Genomic DNA, 18,161 nt, shown 5'->3' on the forward strand with positions numbered 1-18,161 from the left:
AAATGGCTAGAACCTACATCTACTTCTCCCGGCTCGCAACACAGTGGTGAGCAACAGACCAGGGCCCTAACGACCAGAAAGTATTGCAGCACTTTAACTCACACTAGTGTCAATAACTTGGAGAATTCAGACCCAATTCATTAGCAAGTTCTAATGTAAAGGTATAAAGACAACATCCCTGTAGAAACTTGTTGGTAAAAGAATGAGGAGACTGGATACAGAATTCTTCTAGGAAGACTGTGTATTCCCATGAGAATACTCACAAAAGAGCCCCATTTATGCATGGGCTTACTGACAGCAAGAATACACAAACTAGACAGAGCAGAACAGCTCTGCATGCTTTCAGTCAACTTTCTCAAAAGGCTAAGCGTTTTACAGTTTCCAATACCACAAGACAATCAAGTAATCCAAGGCCTGCAACATACAGCTACCTTTGGAAGATCCTAGAGCTTATGGTATCTCTGGTTGGTATAGACTTAAAAGGAAGTTCTGGTACCCTTTCCAACTTACCATTGCTGATTTCAGGCAGATCAAATTTAGTGAAGTCCCACCACTGAAGCCGGTAGGTGGTGTTCGCAATGTTGCTGGCCACGGCTGACTGTCCATCCCCAATCACAGCACCTACAGAAAAGGGGTAAATAATTAGCAACTTAACCTCCAGAAGATTATCCAGAAAAGAGCTGGGGAGACAAAAACCAAGAAAACCTTTCAAAATCCGATACACAAAACTCTAGATTCTTAAAGAAACCTTATTTACAGAAATGACAACACCTCCTAAATAAGCCACAGAGCACAGGAAATTAATAGGCAAGCACCTCCCTGCAACACATTTCTGAAAGAAAAGAAAGTTGATGAGAGATAAGACTTGCCCAGACTCACAAGGCAGAAATCCTAATCAATTCATTTGGTGGAAACGCATTCTACTTATTGGTACTAGTGAAGCTCTATTTTCACAGACCCAAAATTTTCTAGTACAGCTATGAAGGCAGACCAGAATACATGCTAAGGAAAAGTGCTGCCCTAGCAAATCACACACATTTGTGGACATAATTCCTGATACTACTGTAAACTCCACTCAGAAGATACAGGTTGCCTACAGTATTTGCCACATAGTAAAGACTGTAACAAAATATTAGCATGGAGGACCTACAAGCTGGCCCTTCAAGCAGGCAGGGGGCTGCCCTGACTCCATGCCCCTTTGCTAACCACCCAAAGACTTGGGCAACAGTCCGAAGCAGAAGGCTAAGCAGAATACTTGAGAAACTAGCACAAAGAACATAATTTTCCAGGCAGAAAGGAACTGCCATGGGTAACTCAAGTTGGCATACATTGGAGAAAGCTCAGAGGCATTAAATGCAATCCCTAGGGAGACAAGTAGAGAGAAGAAACAGTTCTCCCATAATAGTACTAGAGTAAAAAAATCTCATTATTTTGCAGTCTCTAAGGCCTTCATATACATGCAGCCCTTGCACTTACACACACATGCTGGCCCCCAGAGAAACTCAAGGTAATAGAATTTGATAAGGGAGAGCAAAACGAGATCATCCCCAAGCACAAATGAGGAAAAGCACAGCCTCCAGGGTCTATGCAGTCTGGATTTCAGCATCTCCACACTGTCTCTGGTGGGAAGCACACAGAAAAGTCAGTGGCTTCACCCTCCCACAAGGGCTGGCTCAGGACTGCTGCCACAGCAGCAACAGTGGAAGAGACATCACTTACACAATTCTGTATCCAGTACACAGCAGGCCAGCCGCATGTGCAGAGAGCTAAAAGCTTGCTAGCTGCTAATAAATGAAAGTGTTGTGGTGGAAGATGAAGAGACTAGGGTGGCTGGATTTTTACTTTTCTTATCAAATCCCAGCAGAACACTCAGGCTTGTAAAAAAAATGACCTGAAAACACATATACACACTAACAGGGTTTACGTTTTCTCTGTAAAGAACAAGGTGGGCAGGGCAAAGTAAGGAAGTAAATTCTAGATCAGTGCTGATAAAAAGAAAGACACCAAGAAGGCTACTACTAGTCCTCTTTTCATTGACAAGCTGTCTTGAGTCCTGATTTTTGGTTCTGGAGAAAGCTCAGAAATATGCCAAGAGCAAGACTTCTGAGCAGACAGCTTTACACCGTGTACTCAGCTGTGCCAGGCCTCCAGCAATCGACAAACCTCCACCGTGCGTCTGCTCAGTCTCTATCTGCCTCTGTCAGATGCACACATACACTTGGGAGAGCAGAATTAAGAACATTTCCATTGCTTTTACATATGCCCAAGGCCTTGTTCTTCATATCCCCCAAAACAAAGGACTCCTCTGAACAAAAGATACACACTGGAGAAAGCAGATTCAATGCATTAATGAAATTACATTTTGCAACTAGAAGTGGAAGAAGGACAATTAAATTTTATGTTGTTTCAGCTTTAAAAGTCTCCTCATTGCAAGCCTGGGTTTGGTACGCAAGGGCAGCTCTTCTACTGTCTTGCCTCCAGCCACCAGGTGGAAAAGAAAAAACTAGTTTCTGTACATATTTCAAGCAGTGGGACTTGCTGCAGGGGAACAGTATGTAACAACACTGACTAGGTAGCAACTGCCTTATAGGACTAAGTCAGACAAGGAAAACACCCTGCAAAGACAGGCAACTGAAGTACTTACTCAGGGCACAGAATTCCAGAATACTGATCTTATTACAAATGAACATTACGAAGTTTTGCAATGAGAACAACCTTTGTAGGTATAGCAAGTAATATATAAACTGGAGAATAACATACCCTAGGAGAGTAATCATGCGCTCCGTCTGCATCACAGAAGCCTAGCAACTTCACTAACTGCTCCACAAACAGCAAGTTCATCTGGCTTATACAACTGTTGCACTTAATGCTACAAGTACCATAAAAAGGCTGTTGGCAAATGCTTTTGAGTTTTCTTCTGTAACAATTCTGGTCTTCTCATCCCTTTCCCTGGAACCTTTGGGTTAGTTATGGTGTTCGTTTAAACCTTGCATCCCCTTCACCTCCAAAGGCAGTCTCATCCTACACGGAAAAGCTAATGATGATAAAAAGCAGTACTTCCCCATCTACAGGACAGTCCTGCACAAATTTCAGAGCCAGCAAAAGCTATCAACTAGTGCTAATGTTTCAGGTAACAGACATCTTTATCAAAAAGATTAGGACACAGGGAACAAAGTTCACAGAGTGAAAGATGCATGTTCAGAAGCATTTGGTCCATTTCTCAAAGTCTCTAAATCAGTGTGCCTAACATTAATGGCAAATCCATGATCTACATATTTTTATTAAGTAATTACCTCTACTTATCTAATTATGTAATTGAGAAGTGTAATTATTAAATTATATCTAGCTACATATACAAATGTTATTCCACTTTGTTATCACAAGCCCTGCCAGAAGCCTCCCACATGCACGCATGTACTGTCCTACAGTAAAGATGATTAAAAGCATGCAAACATTTCAGACATTCAATTTAGGGAGAAAAATACCCCCCAGTACACAACTATGCTATCCTAACCTTTGTTGTTTGCTTTTTCCATTGGTTGATAGAGAAGATTTGAGACCACGCGTGGAAAACTTAAAAGTTAAAATCCTCACTACAGAGCTTTTGCTCACTGTGAAGTGTGAGAACTCATTCTCAAGCTGGCTTTGCCCAGTCAGGGTTTCAGCCTGGATATGAGCAGAAGAAGATGCAGTTACCTCTTAAATTCTAGTATAACCTGGAGGCAAACAACACACTTCAGCATCTTAAATGTGGGCAGCAGCAGATCGGCTCTTACAAGCAGCGGTTCTCACCAAGCACTTGACAGTCTGTCCTGATTTCTGGGTCTTCCACTGTTTGATGGGATCACAAGTGACTGCAGTGGAGACCCGAGGGTCTGGGGCTTGTCATCCCCACAAACAGAATGACCTTTTACTGCAGAGATGATGTAGATTTCAAAATGCTGAAATCCAAAGTGAAGGCCAATTGAAATGCAGTGAACGTAGGTTTGATTGGCAGCTTTCCTGCGTCTGTCTATCACTGCGTAATAAACACTGGGTGATGGCAGAAATGAAGATAAATGCTTTCAGCAGCCCCCCCTACTCCCCCCCCCCCCCCCCCAATCTCCATCCACCCCCACTCAACACATGACAAGAGAGTTTAAAGAGTGGGGGGAAAAAAGTCTTAACAAAGACTTGGAAAAAAAAAAATCCTTAAATCTTTTCTTATAGGCCACCTACACGTGACATATTTATCCGTCAGTCTCAATCCCCTCAGAGGGTCCAACTCATCTTGGCATGTGGAGAAACGAACCTTTGCCAGTTAGCTATTGCTCATTTATGAATCAAGCCATGCAAGCCAGTGTCTGAGTTTAGACTGGAAGGGGAAAAAAGCGGTGCAAAACCACTTTCCATGGCACTCCAGCACTCCCTCAGTGAAGAGCAGGATACTTCCAGACTACTACTACCAGAGTCTCAGAGGAAGTGCCAATACCCTAGAGCTACACAGGCTCTGGGGTACAAGTTTCAAGAAAATGGAACATTCACATATTATGGGAATTTCCTTCCCATGTATTTAACAGAAACCAGAGCTCAATTTTCTTTCTAGACTAGATCCTTCACTCTTAAGTTTTTACTGTGAGGGCACCTGCCAGACACTAAGAGAAAGATTTCTTCAGATGCTTACAGATAAGCTTGAAGAAGCTGGAGAAGCCCCCAAGCTAATTTGTGACTCAATCTGAGACAGTTATTAGGCCCTGGTATAAAATTCCCCCTAGATTAGTACTTGCATGAATGCCTTGGAAAAGTAGTTACCTCTTTATAAGCCTGTTTGTAACTATAGCTAATGATACTGAGGTCATCCTACACTTGCAGAAAGGATCTATCACAGCTGATGAGTTTTACATTCACTAGTTCTAGATTTACTATAATCCAGAGGCTCCAGGAAGCCCAAAACACAGGACAGATCTATTTGATAAACCAAGGATAAAGCTCTTTGCTGCAAGAATACACCAGATTTTCTCTCAACCAGTTCTGAAGCAATTTGAATTCAGCTGAAATGTGATTACTGATCTCTGAAGTCTAGTGGAGATGTAACAGGTTCTTGCACATCTCCGACCCTAAAGTATTTTATGGGGCATTCTGGTTTTGGGGACTACCTTTGATCACAGTAAATATATTAAATCCTGAATATGAATTTGACAAGTCCCAGCAAATCTCTGTTCCAGGCTATCACGAAGACGCTGCCTTTGAAGTGGCCAAGCTAACTAACTAAAAGTGGCCTAATGCTGTAGAAACAGTATGCCTAGCAACCTGGTATTTTCAAGGATTTATTTTGTTTGTTTTTCAATGTACCAGCAAGCTGTAAAGAAATAGGAAGTGGGCAAAACGATTTTCATGAATGGACGCACAAAATGTTACTAGTGGTAGTTCGGCATATGCTAAGCATTGAAGGGATCTCAGCTTTGATGTTAACTGAGAAAGTCTCAACGTGGTGTATGCCCTCTGAAGGCTGAAACTTTCAAAAAGCTATTATTTTTCCTTTACCCCAGCTGTACAAAATAAGAAGAAATGCACTTTCCCATTCATGCTCATTCCTATTTCAAAATTTCCTTTTAAAAGGGGGAATGCTTAGGATGCCGAGTTCCACAGTCCCATCAGCTATGGGAATTTGAGGAGGCCTCAGCTGCAGGTAGCGAAGATGACTGCCCTAATAGGAGCTCAGTCAAGTGCCCAAGGGCTTCACTCACACAGTGAATAATGCATCACATAAGAAGGGAATTTTCCAGCCACAAGCTTCAGACTTTAGAAGGAAATCAGTTTATTTGCAAGAAACACAAACAATAAACGAACAGACGCCCTGCCCAAAGACTCCATCCCCAATACAGTCATGACAGCTCCTTGACATCTTACCTTCCTGACCTTAGAGATCTTCCTTTGTCTGATCATATAACAATTAATACAGAAATGCATCTGGGAAGCATTCATCTTTGATGGTAGGTCCAGTTTTCCCTCAGGGAAAATAGAACACGTTAAAGTCCTTTTCAAATGCATTCCCCTCTTATCTGAATTGTTTGCACTTCACCAAGCAAGCTGGTAATTCTTCTCCTTAAGAAAGAGAATTCCCGCTCCTCTGATGTTGTTCACCCCATAGAGATACCCCTGCTCATGTCACTCTGCTACACATGGAAGTTGGAAAATCAGATATGAAACAGCATGGTGAGTTTCCAGAACCAGCAAGAGCTGAGCCAGCAATATTCACACAGAACCTCTCAGATGAGGAAAACCTGTACTCTCCTCAGTGACAAATGAGGTATCTTATCATAGCCTTTGCATATACACACTGGAGCAAGCAAATGTCACCATTTAGGAAGTCCTCATCCTACTCAGGGTGACCAATAAGGAACAAGCAGTTTCATTTTCTTGGTGTAGGAAACCATCCTATCTCAACTATCTCAACCCTTTCAGGTGCTGTTAGTGATGGATTGTGGTCTAAGTCTCCAAATTGCCAAGAACTTTCTGCAACCATCCAATATCAGATACGCACTGTTGAACAGAACCCCCCCCCCCCCCACCAAATAAATTGGAAGGAATTCCTTCTTTCTACCTCCTAAACCACTACCAATCATCACTTTAAGTACAGCCTTGGCACAATGAAAGTCTGACACGATTTAAAACAATTTATGCACTCTTATCTGTAAGATTCATAAATCTCTCATGCCATCAAAAAAAAAAAAAAAGGTAAAAAGAAATACCATCTGAACCATGGGCATACCCGAGTGGTCTTTCTTACACCTCACCTCAGTGAGGAGTGGAGAGCAACATAACTGCTGGAAAGAAGGGATGAATGAGACAAGTGAGTGCTGACTTTGGCAACTGAAGACAAATTAATAGTTGTATCTTGTTACTGAAATGTTAATTATTTAGCTTGTGCTTCAGCAGATACTTCGTTTGCGTAGTTTAAAAGTTTGTTCTTGCAGGGCAGTAAGTACAGTTCACCGGAGAACCAAAGCCTCAAATCCTGCTTACAAAAGAAGCAGAGCTGCAAGTCTTAGAGGTGTTCTTACATTTGTACAACTCAAATGAAGCCAGTAAGTGCAATTTTCTTCTTTATAAGAAAAGCTTTACGAACAAAGACTGTTTAGGCTCAGCTGTTTGTTTTCTCATTTGTCATTTAGTATGCTTTTAGCTGCAGTGGATGGGAAGTTCCGTGGGAAGGCTCCACTATATTGATTGCTTTACACTATGTAACGGCACGCATGCATACACATTTTAAAACAGCAAAACCCCATTTGTTTAGGGACCACTGTGAGACTCCTAGAATTCTGATGCTGGGTGCAATACTGAAATGGTGTGTAAAGAGATGGAGGTGCTCCATGAAGCACGCAGGTGGAAATAAATGTTATCAGGCTAGAGAGTCAAGAGAAATCTTCATGCAAATAGAGATGCTGTATCATTAAAAGAGCTTGACAGGAAAAGGTTATGGAAACAGAAAGAAACACCTGTTACCATTGGCGGAAACAACTCAGAAGTTGTTTGAGAAGTGGGTGGGGAAACAAGCTTTTCTCATCTGGGCCCCTTGCTGGGAAGGGGAGTCAAGGCTGGAGTCCTCCAATTAGCTAACTGCTGGAGCTGTTAGAGCAAGTTTCTACAGATATTGTTTGAGATCATTTCTTTATTTCCATGTGATAGCAGCATGTGTTAAAAGCGTGCCTTGTACTACCATATGACTGAAGCAGTAAAACATGGTTCCTACAGGATAGCCTTTTAGGGAAAACATTCAAGCACTAAAAATACATTCTGATCTGCATTTTACTTAACTAATGTTTTGTTTCAATCTTTTCTGCATATTTTCAGCCTTTTAGATGATTTTGTCTGTATACATAAAGAAGCCCTAACAAAAAATGAGTAAAGGGTTGGAGAAAGGGTTTTATGCTTTCTTCCTAATTTATGTTATTCCATACACCATGAAATCCTCTGATACTTACAGAATCAGCTATGAGAGGCATCAGCTATTGCCCTGGCATGGGAGTCAGAAACCTATTTATTGGAAAATGCTGGGGAAATAAAGACGACTTTACCTTGTCAGTGTGAAGATAAACAATAATCTGGGTTACAGTAATTTCTCCATCTGGAGGTCCGTATCAATCTACTAAAAAATCAGTACGACAATACAACCAAAATCAGCTCCCAAGCAACTGATGCTACAAGAGAAAAGTGTTTTTCAGAATTAAACTGGGGGTGGGGGGAAGTGAATGAGGCTAGGTCACACTGCTAGATGAAAAGGCAGAAGAGAGCTGAACTTTGCAGTCTCTACAGAAACATGTACTCTCTTCCTTCACCTCTGTTTGAACCCCCACACAAGGGCATGTTCACAGCCCTTCTCCTTTCTAAGCTTCCAGGAACAGTAGGTGACTCTCCAAATCAAAATGCCACATCTCTCCTGCCAGAGTTTAAGTTTCCCGAAATCCCTGTGAAGGTGAACTAGGAAGGTCTCAACAGCTAATCTGTGCTGTGTGTCGCTCGGGCTCCTCCCTCTGCCAACTCTGCCCCTTGCAATGCCTCCGCTCTTTCCCGTCACTAAGTCCTTTGCATCATTACCAAGCCCTTCATTAAATGCTGTTGGAAGACTGTTTTTTAACCTTCACGTCTGTGTTTATTCTCTGCACAAAAACAGAGTGAAATTCTGTGCCTGGCAGGCATTTCCTTTTGTAAAACTCCTTCTTCTTTCCCTTTCTGACTTTTCAGAGCATGAAATGTGCCTGCTAATCCTAATTGCCTGGGATGGAGAGTCTTGCAGAGACTAGACAAAGGGGGCAGCCTTCCACCAAGGAGCTGTTAGCAGGCACCAGACTCTAAACTCTCCAGTCGCCAGAGCTCCCATCCCACTTTACCTCATTTTTGAAGAGCACAAGGACAAATTCCCCAAGTAGCTATACCAGGAACAGGGACTTGCCTTTCCAGACTTCCTCTCTCCTGCTTAAATGGCCCTCCCTGCACAAGAGCCCATCCGAGCTCACTGCGAGACTTGATTCAGGCTGGGCAAAGTCTTCAAATATTGCTGTGGTATGTCAAAGCAAAAGAGCTAAGCATCTGACTTTTAGGGGTCATTTTCCTCTCTGCATCCTCTTACCAAAGGATCCTCTTACCAAACCTCTTACTCATCTCTTATCAAAGAAAAACTTTGCAAGGTCCCACTGGCATGTCCACAGCTGGCCTTCCTGCTAGCAGTGCCTTGGCCAGTAACACAGGCGCTGAGAAACTGAATTGTTATGGTATTAAGACATCTTTGCCTCCAACAATCATTAAAGAAGTTAACTTTCTGGTCTAGCAGAATTTGTCTGGATTCAGAGGAATGCTTCCACTGCGGCAACAAAAAACTCCTTCACAGGGTTGCTGTCATTGCCTAACCAGAACGTCTTTACCACCCAAGGCTAATGCTTGTGTCCTCCACAGTTGTCACACCACCCACGCTGTCTACTAGGTCTACTGCAGTTCACTCGTCTAACATAGATGCTAACGCAGTATCAGACTAATCGAGCCTTGCCAAAACTGCTGTACATAGTTTTAGATAATTCAGAGCTCCTGCAATTTCTTGAGATTTTCTTGTAGGGACTGTTTGGCAAGACACTTGCCAACTTCAGCCCATATTCCATACAGGTTATACTTTATCACCAACTCCATAGCTCATAAATTAGTGTGGCCACAGTTTCAGTTCACACCAAATAATTCCTCTCCTGAGCAGAGGCTCAAATAGTTTTGTAACAGCACTCCCATCTAACCAATATGGCTATGCCAACAGACAGATGCAGAATAGATGCAAAAATAACGAGTGAAACTGCTTTTACACAGAAGAGCCTTTTTCATTGTGAGTGTGCGTTTTAACTACATGAAATCCTATTAATCCAAACAAATCAGCAAGCCAACTGCCTGCTACCGCCTCTGCAGCTCTTACTGCAAGAATGTGTGCTTAGCACAACTTTAAATGTGCGTGTCTTATGCCAAAACACTCATCTGCAGTGGGGAAAAAAAACCCACCCAGCAGTATCTTTGTAGAGCACATGCATGCCTTATCAACCACCACATTGCAATAATACAAACTTTCACTAATCCAAGAGGCGGTATGTTCCCTAGAAGGGTTTGAATTCCTGAGATTTAACTGTGTATCAGTACAACACCAAGCTTCCACACTGGAGCCACTTTACATTGTGGAAATAGCAGTACGCAATATTAATAAAAGCTCCAAGCACAGAAACACATTCAAAGCCTTGTACTTCCCAGTGAATGGAAGACTTGAAAAAATTCCTACTATCCTTAAACACAAGCCCTGTGCATGCAAACTCGCAATGTAAATGCTGTGTCAGCTTAGTGACACAGAGTGAGCTACCACCACAATACAGAGCACTAAGCTCAACACGTTCAATGGTTGATTACATTTCACAGTCATAATATCCTGTGAGCAGGATAGGTCTGTTGAGGAAATACTTGTCTGTTCTGAATCTGTGCTTGTCTAGGGAGGTTAAGATGAAGTCACATGCTCTCAGGGAAAAATACACCTCCATTAAGAAGAATGTAGGTCCTGACAACTTAAACAAACTCCATACAATAAACTAACAAAGTGTCCTAGGGCAAATGAAGAGCTGACAGGTGGCATTCATGAAATGCATTTTAAGGGTGCACTGTACTCAAGAGCCTCTTCTCAGGCCGGCAGGTCCTGCACAGTCATTGTGTCTGCAAAGAAAACAGGCACTGACCTTGCATAGGGAATACAAAGCTGAAAAGACATTGTTAAAGGGAACAATTTATGTTGTATCCCCAATCTGATGAGCAAAAGAGGAGAAGGCAGGACAGGAACTGGGAAGTAAGCAGCTGGGCTTGCTGTTTTCTGGGTAAAGCGGTGAACAGGGAGACAACCAAAAAAAAGCAGAAAATGAGCAAGCTGGGAAAACACAAAATCTAACAATAGTTTAACTAATGGGAAGGCAGTTTAAATTTAAAGCATGATGAGATGGGAAGGAGGAAGCCCAGCCTGGAAGAATACAATGGAGAGACCACATTATTCCAACTGGAAAAGCACAAAGAAACCTACAGCAAATAAAGTACTTGGCTCTCACAATGTTTTGAATACTTTCTGATGGAGGAAGTTTTGAGGGCGGTTTGGCATGATCTAGACGACAGCAATGGAAACAAGACTCTTTGCTTATCGCCACTAGCTTTAATACACAAAGCCTGTTCTAGCCCCTCAGCGAATCTGCAGGGATCTCTGCATGGAGCCAATGCAGAGATTCAGGCTCAAAAGGTGACCCAGGTCCCAGAGTACGTGGAGCAGGACTGATGAAGCATGCTAGTCCACACCCTCATGGACCACTGTGTAACAACGTGAAAGTAATGGTGTGACATTCAGAACAGTGACACAGCGTTAGAGCTCCCAGAGGGCAGCAGGACTCCACCAAGGAGTTCAGCCAAGCGCATAACCTTGCAGTGACTTCTGTAAATCAGTGCCACAGCTGAGTTCAACCCAGACAGGTCCACTGCAATTAGAAAAGTGACTACAAGATGAAAAGAGACTAACATTTTATCCCATTATTTTAAGGAGTATTAAAAATCAAACTGAAAGCCACACACAGAAAAACTAAGGTCTAAGCTCAAGGCAGCAGAAATACATCCTAGCTACTCAGCATGCAGGCCCTGCACTGAACAATGGATGGATACTTCAGATGGGTTTTATTTCTTTTTAGGGCCAACTTGACCTTAATCCAGCTTGAATTAGCTCATAATACTTCCAGAAGATACTTAGCAGACCTGTCCAAGAAGCTGCTATACAATATAACCACCACAGCTACTCCACACAACATTTATAAGTAAGAGTGGAGGGAAATTCAGACAATGAAAATAGGGCAATCACGATTTATTGGTTTGCGGTAAGATTTTAGATTATACATAATAGAGATCTGGAGCACGTCATACTTTACTGGAGGTAGGGGTCACAAACTGAAGAGAAACTGTGGTCAGAGGCTCCAAGATCTCATCATCACAGCAGCAGAGCCAGAGGTCCAGCTCCTACCAGATCAAAGAATCAGCAGTGGTACACCCTAGAACATGATGAGCACTCCAGGTCAGCCTCTCAGTCCTAGGAGTCAGTGTAAAATTACAGTCCCAAAGGACAATTTTATTAGGCCTCACAAGTCAGAGGACAACAGAAGTTAGGCAGTACCTCACTAAAATCACAGGAGTAGGGAGACCAACATCCAGTTACAGCTAGTTTCTTTTCAAGCAGAGAAGTTATGACAGGGCTTTGCCTTCAGCTTTCACCGTTTTCTTTGTCAACAGACATGCACGTATCTAGCGAACGAGGTGTCTTCTGTGGAACCTCAGCGGCCAAGCTGGGCCAGGAAAAGACAGAAGAAACACACTCCCCTCACAGCCCTTCTGTGCCTCCCACACAGACAACCCAGTCAAGACCTTAGTGACATGCTTTCTCACCTCACCTTTCTAGATCTTTGCAAATCTGTTCATTTTATGTGGCCTATAAGCTCTTTCTCTAAGCTTTGTTACTGACTCTGTCCCCATGACAACTTAATGTCTTCCAGTGTTTACCATCAGCCCTTCTCTTTCATTCCACCTTGCTATGATTTCCAGTCTATAAGCACTGTTAGTTATTTGTCTGCCCTCAGCCCTCTTTTTCCTGTGTCTTCATTCCCTTCCACTCTGTCAAAGCAGGTTTGGATTTCCTTCATGCTTTTCAGTGTCCTCATAATGGGGGTGCAGGGGTCTATACATGTGTGTGTTGGGTGTTTGCCTCCTTCCCTTAGTCATGCTCCCCACCAGATTTTGAGCCTCACCCACCCCTGATACCAGTTTCCATTCCGCCATCTACTGCGAGATAACTCTAATGAAAACTGCCACCAGAGCAATTTCCTCCACTACACAACTTTTCTCTTCTGCTGTGGCACCTCAGAGAAGACAGAGATCTGACTGGGTTGGTCTGTCATGAACCAAAAGACAGATCCTCAAACAACTTGTGTGTGCAGCACACCAGGAGACATCACATGGATGGGTGCATGCATGCCCACACCATGAATGCTAATACGAACAATTGTTTGAAAGAAGACAAAGTGTTTTTCCAGCTTAACTGAAACCCACGCCTGCAATCCCAGCTGCCTCATCACCACCTTTGACTCATTCCTCAAACCCTCCCCTCCTCCAACCTCCATTTCTCTCTGTGCAGAATCTCAGTTGCTTTTAATTAACAAAATGACATTACTTCCTCCATCCTTTCAACCTTCCCTTCCCCTTCTGCAATTCTTCCCATCATATACAGAAGCATGTTCCCAACCCTAGAAGGTTGGAAGCACTCCACCTGCCTCTATGATTTTATTGCCATCTTCCTATTTCATGCCAATTTCCATCCCTTGCCATTTGTCAGTACACATTTGTAGGCTCTTCTCTTTCCTCTCACAATACAAATATGCATTAACTTCTTGCATCTCTAAATTCCTCAGAGACTCAGGATCACAGTTTGGATGTCTAGGGCGAGAAGGAGAAATGCGTTCAACCCCCGTGTTCTTCTCATCTCTAGCTCTCAAACTGCACTATGTGAACTCCTGGCAGCCACGTTTGTTTTTCTGACAAGTCTAGTTTGTATCCTCTCCAGCCAACTTCCATCTCTCAGATACTACTGAAGCTGCTCTACTTCCAGTGACCCCCTTCCTGGTCAAAGCTCAGGACTAGTAGTCTAATTGTCATCATTATCTCATACTTAGCAAAGGTGGTAACATTTTTGATTCTTGGGTTACTCCTCCCTTGCCTTCTGTGAATGGATTCCACCGCTACCACTCTCACCGCCCCCAAAGATGCTGAGGAGACAAATGAACAATTATAAGCATCACCACAACTTCTTCCACACTGATGTCTGTGCTTGCTGCCAACTCTGAAGTTACCTAATGGGTCATAAACCACACCTACGTACTCCTTCCCACCCATTGCTGCAAAAACAGGTGGGTTGAAGCAGCTCGATACAGCTGAAATTGTACACAGTTTCAGGCAGCGCTTGAAGCAAGAGAAAGAGATGTGAACCTGGTTCCCAGATCAGCAGAAGCTGGGTTACCAGGGTATCAGCAGGACTTGAGAGCCCAGAGCAATTACATTCATAGAGGCTGGCTCACAGCTCCTGCTGATTTTGAACTCTAAGAAACATGATAACTCCTGCGTGCCAGGGCTGCTGGATTACAGCCCACACCAAGCTCAGCAGGAGAGTGTGTCAACCTACTGCTCAAGAAAGCAAAACACAGCTTCCTTTAGTAGCACTGACTTGCAGCTCCTGCTTAGTTCAAAACCAACTCTCTGAGCTCCTGCAGATGCTGGAGACCGTTCCCTCTTCTGCCTCACTCCAGAGGTAGTGGTATCCTAATTTTAAAAAAAACAGGGGGTGCCAGAGGGGTGACATATATGAAGCACACCTCTATCCTCGGTTCCCGTTTATATTTGTTAATATACAAAATCTCTTGCTGTCTGCATTTACTGTTGAGTTCCGAGGCAAGGAGTTAAAAAGCTGGTATGAGTTTATATAGTGCTCCCATCCTGACTAGGGCCTGTATTTGCTATTGTACAAATACTGTTTGGATCCTCTGCTTGGTTTTCATTAAGAATTTCTCTGTCTCATGCAGGACACCTACCACCTTCCACATGTTTAACACCTCAAAACCACCAACAAATGCAGCTTTTATGTTTTGGGAAAAGTCCACAGCCTAAATTTCTTTCCCTAAATTTATTTGCCAAGGGCATGTTCTAAAACAGCCTCTACACAGAGAGGCAGATTTCTCAGTGTGGCTCATGTTAAGGTAAACCACACAGGTAAGGTAAACCCATCTGGGATGAACAAATCCACAAGTCAAAAGTAATTCCAAAAAGGCAGGCAAGTTGTGACTAACCTTACGATACCTTCCCATACATCTTCCCCTCTAATCAAGGAAAGCCAGCAGGCCAGAAGCACAAAACCAACAGAGCAAGCTGAGGTAATGATACTATGTGGAGGGAAAACTATCTCTGCAGAATCTAATAGTTAGTAACAACCTTCGATTTGTATATATTAAGTGGTAGCAGACTGATGCATTAATGGTCAGTTATAAAAAAAACAACAGGGTAGCAAGCAGAAGGATCCAATGGTACAATCCTATCTACCTGGGAAAGGGAGTTGGAGATCAGTACACAGCATCCTTATCAGATCCCTTATACAACATACAACTATGTTGCCATAGCAAGAGCTTCTTCCATCTTTATGCCAGGGTGGCTATAAAAATGTCTATGGAGATATTCTATATTGGGTATAGCAAATCTGGCTCAGGGTTTGCTTTGTAGTGTTGGGGTTTTTTCCCCTCCATGTAAAACACGTAAGCAAAAATCATGACTATTCTCTTCAAAGATGACAGCCAAAAGTAGCAGGCCACTGAAGATTCCCACCCTTGCGCACGTGAGATCGCACGGGTCCCTGCCTCCCCTCTATGCTCTGGAGCGTGGGTAATTTTTTTATTATCCCCCTCCCCCCCCCCCCCCTTTAAAAAGGAGGCAGAAAGCTGTGGGAAAATACTTTTATGGCTAAGTGAGCTTTACCACCCACAAAGAGACAGGTCCCCAAGGGGCCCTCACCGCCCACAAAAAGATGAGCACTTCTGCAAAGCCTTACCCCTTCTGATATAATGATATCTAGAAATTCATCGCTTTAACAATGCACACAAAAGGAATCAGCCTGCACCCTTCACTTTTAAGAACATCATCATCTCTCTCCAATGCCTTTCTGAATCTCAAAGCCAGCTTTTGCTTTCCGGCCACCAATACAAAGAAAGGCTTATTGGAAGAGCCTGCATCAGCAAATACAATATACAAGACTTCTCAGACTCAGTACTAGCTTCGATCATGCAGCACAGGAACAGACTACAGCTTGCAACATGATGCAAATGGCTAGCAGGACCTCTCCTGCACTGGGACCACTGAAGACATCCCATCAAGACTCCTGTACGTATACCAGGAACTGTGGGACCAGTACTATGGTCATAAACTTCCCCTTGAGCCTAGGTAACAATCTTGCTAGTTTAAACACTCCATGTACTAGAAAAAACCCACCTGTGTCGTGGTTTAACCCCAGCCAGCAACTAAGCACCATGCAGCCGCTCCCCCAGTGGGATGGGGGAGAAAATTGGGAAAAAAGAAGTAAAACTCGTGGGTTGAGATAAGAATGGTTTAATAGAACAGAAAAGAAGAAACTAATAATGATAATGATAACACTAATAAAATGACAACAGTAGTAACAAAAGGATTGGAATGAACAAATGATGCGCAGGGCAATAGCTTACCACCCGCCGACCGACACCCCGCCAGTCCCCGAGCAGCGATTCCCCGCCCCCACTTCCCAGTTCCTATACTAAATGGGACATCCCATGGTATGGAATACACCGTTGGCCAGTTTGGGTCAGGTGCCTTGGTTGTGTCCTGTGCCAACTTCTTGTGCCCTGGCTGGCCATGAGAAGCTGAAAAATCCTTGACTATAGTCTAAACACTACTGAGCACCAACTGAAAACATCCGTGTTATCAACATTCTTCGCATGCTGAACTCAAAACATAGCACCGTACCAGCCACTAGGAAGACAGTTAACTCTATCCCAGCTGAAACCAGGACAACCTGTTTCAGCAATTAGCTACCATAGGGTGAGTGGTGAACTTTATGCAGCAGGACTTCAAGAAATAAACCCCTAACACCACCACTCAAATATCTGCTGTTTGTTTCCAGTCTAAATTGGTCTGACATCAGCTTCTGCATCTTTCTATGCCTTTTGTCTATTGAATTATAGGGTGCTCTATTAGAAATCTTTCCCCCACATAGATATATCTAGACAAACCAAGTAACGACGACTGCCTACTACTTCTTTGATTAGCTAAGTATATTAAGCTTATGTCATTCTATAGCTGAAGTTTTCCTCAGGTGATTCTTCCTTCAGCTACTTTGAGCCCTTCTGAAGTGCAGACACAAGAGTCACGCATGGATTTGCACACCATCTGGAATGGTGTTAATAAGACCATACAAAAAGATAACAGCAGTTTCATAATTCCTGATATTGCCTGGCTATATAAGGTCTTGGATCTAAGTCATCATGACAGGAATTCATGTTCCCTTGGTTCACATGCAATTCCGCAAAGACATTTGCCGAGTCACTACTTTGCTCAAAACAAGCCTTCACAAACTGCAAATGGGATACACATTACTTGTCCCAAGGTATCCAATCTCACTCTGGACTGTCATAATACTCACTTACTCACAAAATACCATTGCTTGGATCATCACTGGGAATGAAACTACTGCAGGAAAAATCTGCCCTCCAAGTAAACAGATTGAGACTGCCACTGTCACACTCCATATTTTACTATCTACAGACAAAAGTGGATTGACCCCAGACCCCAAACACCTGGTTCTTTGAAAGGCCAACAACAATAGACTGGTACCACTGAACTCTAGGCTCTTAAGAGTGCTTAACAGCTGGCTTGTTTGAAATGCATCTTGCCTCTAGCCCAGTGTCATTCCACAAAACTGCTTCCTTTAACGGTCCAAAATCTTCCCTATTGTGTCAGCCTAATTCAAGGCTTTGAGCACAACTGGTGGTTCGCATTTGAACCACCTTCCAAAAATGCATATGGAAGCCTATGTATCTGGGCTGGTAAAAATAACCCTGCAATTGCACCATCTTCTCTTCTGGGAAGCATGATGGTAAAAGTGTAATTAGCACTTCAAGGCTCCGTATTTGGGACCTCTTAACCCTTTAATAGGACTTTCTCATGGGGACGACAAAGTCATACACATTTCTCTAACAAACTTCTCTCATGGGGCAGCATAACCAAGGACAACATACCGCAAACATCTCCACAACTCCTGAAATGCAGCCAGTCACAGACAGTGTCTGGCACACTCGAGTAAATGCAGATCTTTCCAACTACTGCTAATCTCGGTGCAGTCACATTTCCAGATACTAGCCAAAAATCCCCTGACACCTCAGACCTCATCAAGCATATCCTGTAAATTGAAGTGGTCTGCACTCACTCTGACCAGAAAAGTCACGCTCATTCTAATCTCACTTGCAAATAAAGTTGTAAATTATGCTCATGACGTACAGTTGCTGATCCACTCCAACTCTTTCTAT

General features: G+C 43.1%; 1 protein-coding gene across 7 annotated transcripts in view; it reads right to left on the reverse strand.

Moving 5' to 3' along the window:
- The window catches only part of AMBRA1 (autophagy and beclin 1 regulator 1), a 135,036-nt gene that overhangs the window by 51,672 nt on the left and 65,203 nt on the right, over positions 1–18,161 (reverse strand). For all 7 annotated transcript variants that reach the window (XM_049825698.1, XM_049825693.1, XM_049825691.1 and 4 more), the window contains one exon: positions 511–621. In XM_049825698.1, coding sequence (XP_049681655.1) covers positions 511–621 — 111 coding nt within the window. The remainder of the gene's footprint in view (positions 1–510; positions 622–18,161) is intronic.

Source organism: Accipiter gentilis, chromosome 22 (genome assembly GCF_929443795.1).
Source record: "Accipiter gentilis chromosome 22, bAccGen1.1, whole genome shotgun sequence".
Classification (NCBI taxonomy): Eukaryota; Metazoa; Chordata; class Aves; order Accipitriformes; family Accipitridae; genus Astur; species Astur gentilis.